Source organism: Ailuropoda melanoleuca, chromosome 15 (assembly GCF_002007445.2).
Source record: "Ailuropoda melanoleuca isolate Jingjing chromosome 15, ASM200744v2, whole genome shotgun sequence".
Lineage (NCBI taxonomy): Eukaryota > Metazoa > Chordata > Mammalia > Carnivora > Ursidae > Ailuropoda > Ailuropoda melanoleuca.
This window is the reverse complement of record NC_048232.1, coordinates 945,303-947,802: the sequence shown is the minus strand read 5'-3', so window position 1 is coordinate 947,802 and position 2,500 is coordinate 945,303. Positions and strand designations below refer to the sequence as shown.

Sequence of the window (2,500 nt, the reverse complement as noted above, 5' to 3'; positions counted from 1 at the left end):
CTAGTTTAGGAGGCAACAACCGCATCACAGTGGTCTTGAGGAACCTTTCCGAGGTTATGGAGCTAGAACACAATATAGCCAGGATGAAAATCTCAACTGGGGTCTACAGACCACAGCCCTCAGGCCAGATCCCACTCACGGCCCACTGGAGCCACCCATCTGTGCTTCCCCAACCCAACATTGTCCATGGCGCTGGGGGGGCCCCGGGAGTTGTTTCTGGGCACCTGCCCCGCCTCCCGCAGGGCTCCAGGTGGGGACTCACATGTCTCTGCACAAACAGGCTCACGGCCACCTCTTATCTCCTAGTGAACAGCAGCAAACACATCGTCAGGAAGCTCCGTGGGCACTTGCGCACAAAGATCGAGTCTGGGGAAGGGACCGTCCCTGTCCGGGGCCCCAGTACGGTACAGACGTGGGACGGCGTCCTGCTGGGTGAGCAGCTCATCACCATGTCCTGCACGGACAAGATCGCCAGGTAACAGCCCCCTGTTCACCTCCGCCCAGGTGACTGTGGGCCGGCGGGGCTGGGTGAGGGTGACACGGGGAAGGCGTCCTGGGGGAGGAGGAGCCTCGTCCTAGGTCGGGGGCCACGCTCTCAGCTTCACGTGCTCAAGTGAGCACAGGCCCGGCTGCTCCCAGCCGCTGCCACCAGCAAGGTCTCGTATGGAAGAGCTGGCTTCGGTCACCTCGGGATGTCTGGCACCACCAGCCTGGCCCGCTGGTCCACTGGGAGGCAGACAGTGCTTTCCAGGCCCACTATGGCTAAGCACCACCCTGGGGGCCACCCCGCTCCCTTGGGCAGCTCTCCAGCAACCCTCCCCTCTCAGAATGTGGGGTGCTCCTGTCATAGCTCTTCCTGTTCCCTAAAGATGGACCTTCCAGGAAACGTGCCCACCTGTGACACCAGCCGGGTGGGAGTCCTCCCCATGCCGTATGAGATTCTCTTCTTAGAAGGAACTTCAAAAGCCCCTCCCCTTGGTGGGAGCCCCTCCCCTCCCAGCAGGAGGACAAGGGGTTGCAAAAGGGCATGCAGGTGTCCCCACAGGCACCTTCTCTTCAGGGCACGGCCCCGTGGCTTGTGACCCCACCACCACCCTTTCCTGTGCTCCCCTAGATGTGCCAGCCCCACTGGGGAGCGTTCCTGCCACTTAGGTATGGAAACCGTCCAGGGCCCCTAAGAGTTTGCCCCAACACAGTCGTTCACGTCTCCCTGTGGGGGACAATAATAAGCTGGTCACGGAAAGCCCTGTTGAGTGTGAATCAGAACTTCTTCTGGAGCCTGAGATACACATATTAACCCGTCATCTGTAAACTAAAAACAGTGTGCTCTCCAGGCAAGCCTCCACCCCACCCCTACTTCCAGCCACACTGCTGCCCCCAAGGTCCTCAGCCTGGAAGGTCTTGGGGTTGGAACACGCAGGAGATGAGGAGACAGGAGGGCGAGGTTAAGGGTGGGGGGTGCTGAGGCTCAAGCTGAGCTGGAATACGTGCAGGGGATGGACTTGGAGGCCAGGCAAGGGGGAGGTCCCCATGGGGCCAGGTAAGGCGTGGTTCCCCGGCACGTGGACTCCCACGAGGCAGGACTGTCTGCGCACTTACTGGCACCTAACGCAAACGGCACCTAACGCGGGGCTTGGCGCACACTCACTGCTCCACAGGCATTTGCTGCCTGGCCGCTCTCACGAGTGAGATGCAGCGTTTCTCCCTGGGAGGCTGAGCTCGGGGCTGTCAGGGGCAGGTGAGGGTGACGCCACTGTGAGTGGGCTCGGGGCCCCAGGCCACAGCAGGCCCCACACGGGGTCCCTGCCTCCTCAGACTTGTCGGGCTCAGGGGCAACACCGAGTTCTCCCGGGACTCAGCAACGGCTGCAGGAGAAATGGGGCCATTTACTTCCCCAGCTGCAATGCTCCGGGCCAGCAGAGGCAACAGGACGGCCTAATGACAATAAATCAAAGCACCGATTTCTGCATCAAAGGGAAAGGCCCAGCCTCGTCAGGCAGCTCATCTTTCAGAAGAAAATGTATTCCTCCTTTTTAATATTCTCATCTATTCATGAAGCAGGAAAAAAGGGGCAATATTCCCCTAACGGAAATTCTCTTGATGCCCGAAGATCACACTGGGTTTCTAAATTAACTCTCTGAGTCCCTGGAAAAATGAAGTGAATTAATGCAGCAGCCCTGAGACAGAAAATTAACCGCTGATACGGACCCCACACAATGCTTGTGGGGGCAAGTGTTCTCCAATGGCAGGCTCTGCCCTTTTTCGTAAAATCTCCTGGAAGAACAAAAGCGCACCTTGCCTCTCTCCAAGGGTTTCAAACAGCATCCTGCGTTGAGAAGGACCCTAGACAGCCTTCGAGGAAGACGGTGCATGTTTGGGGAGCGCCGTGGCTCTGGGCGGCCAGAAGGACAGCTCTCTCCCCTGAACTGACCCAGGTGAAGGCCCCCAGCCCCACGGGCAGTCTCTCTCCATGCGCCGAGCTCCAACCCCCCCCCCCGGC

General features: G+C 59.4%; 1 protein-coding gene across 1 annotated transcript in view; it reads left to right on the top strand.

The window, feature by feature from the left end:
- Positions 1 to 2,500, top strand: part of ADARB2 (adenosine deaminase RNA specific B2 (inactive)) — a 458,939-nt gene that overhangs the window by 421,870 nt on the left and 34,569 nt on the right. Inside the window, exon 7 of the mRNA XM_034644124.1 lies at positions 307 to 475. Coding sequence (XP_034500015.1) covers positions 307 to 475 — 169 coding nt within the window. The remainder of the gene's footprint in view (positions 1 to 306; positions 476 to 2,500) is intronic.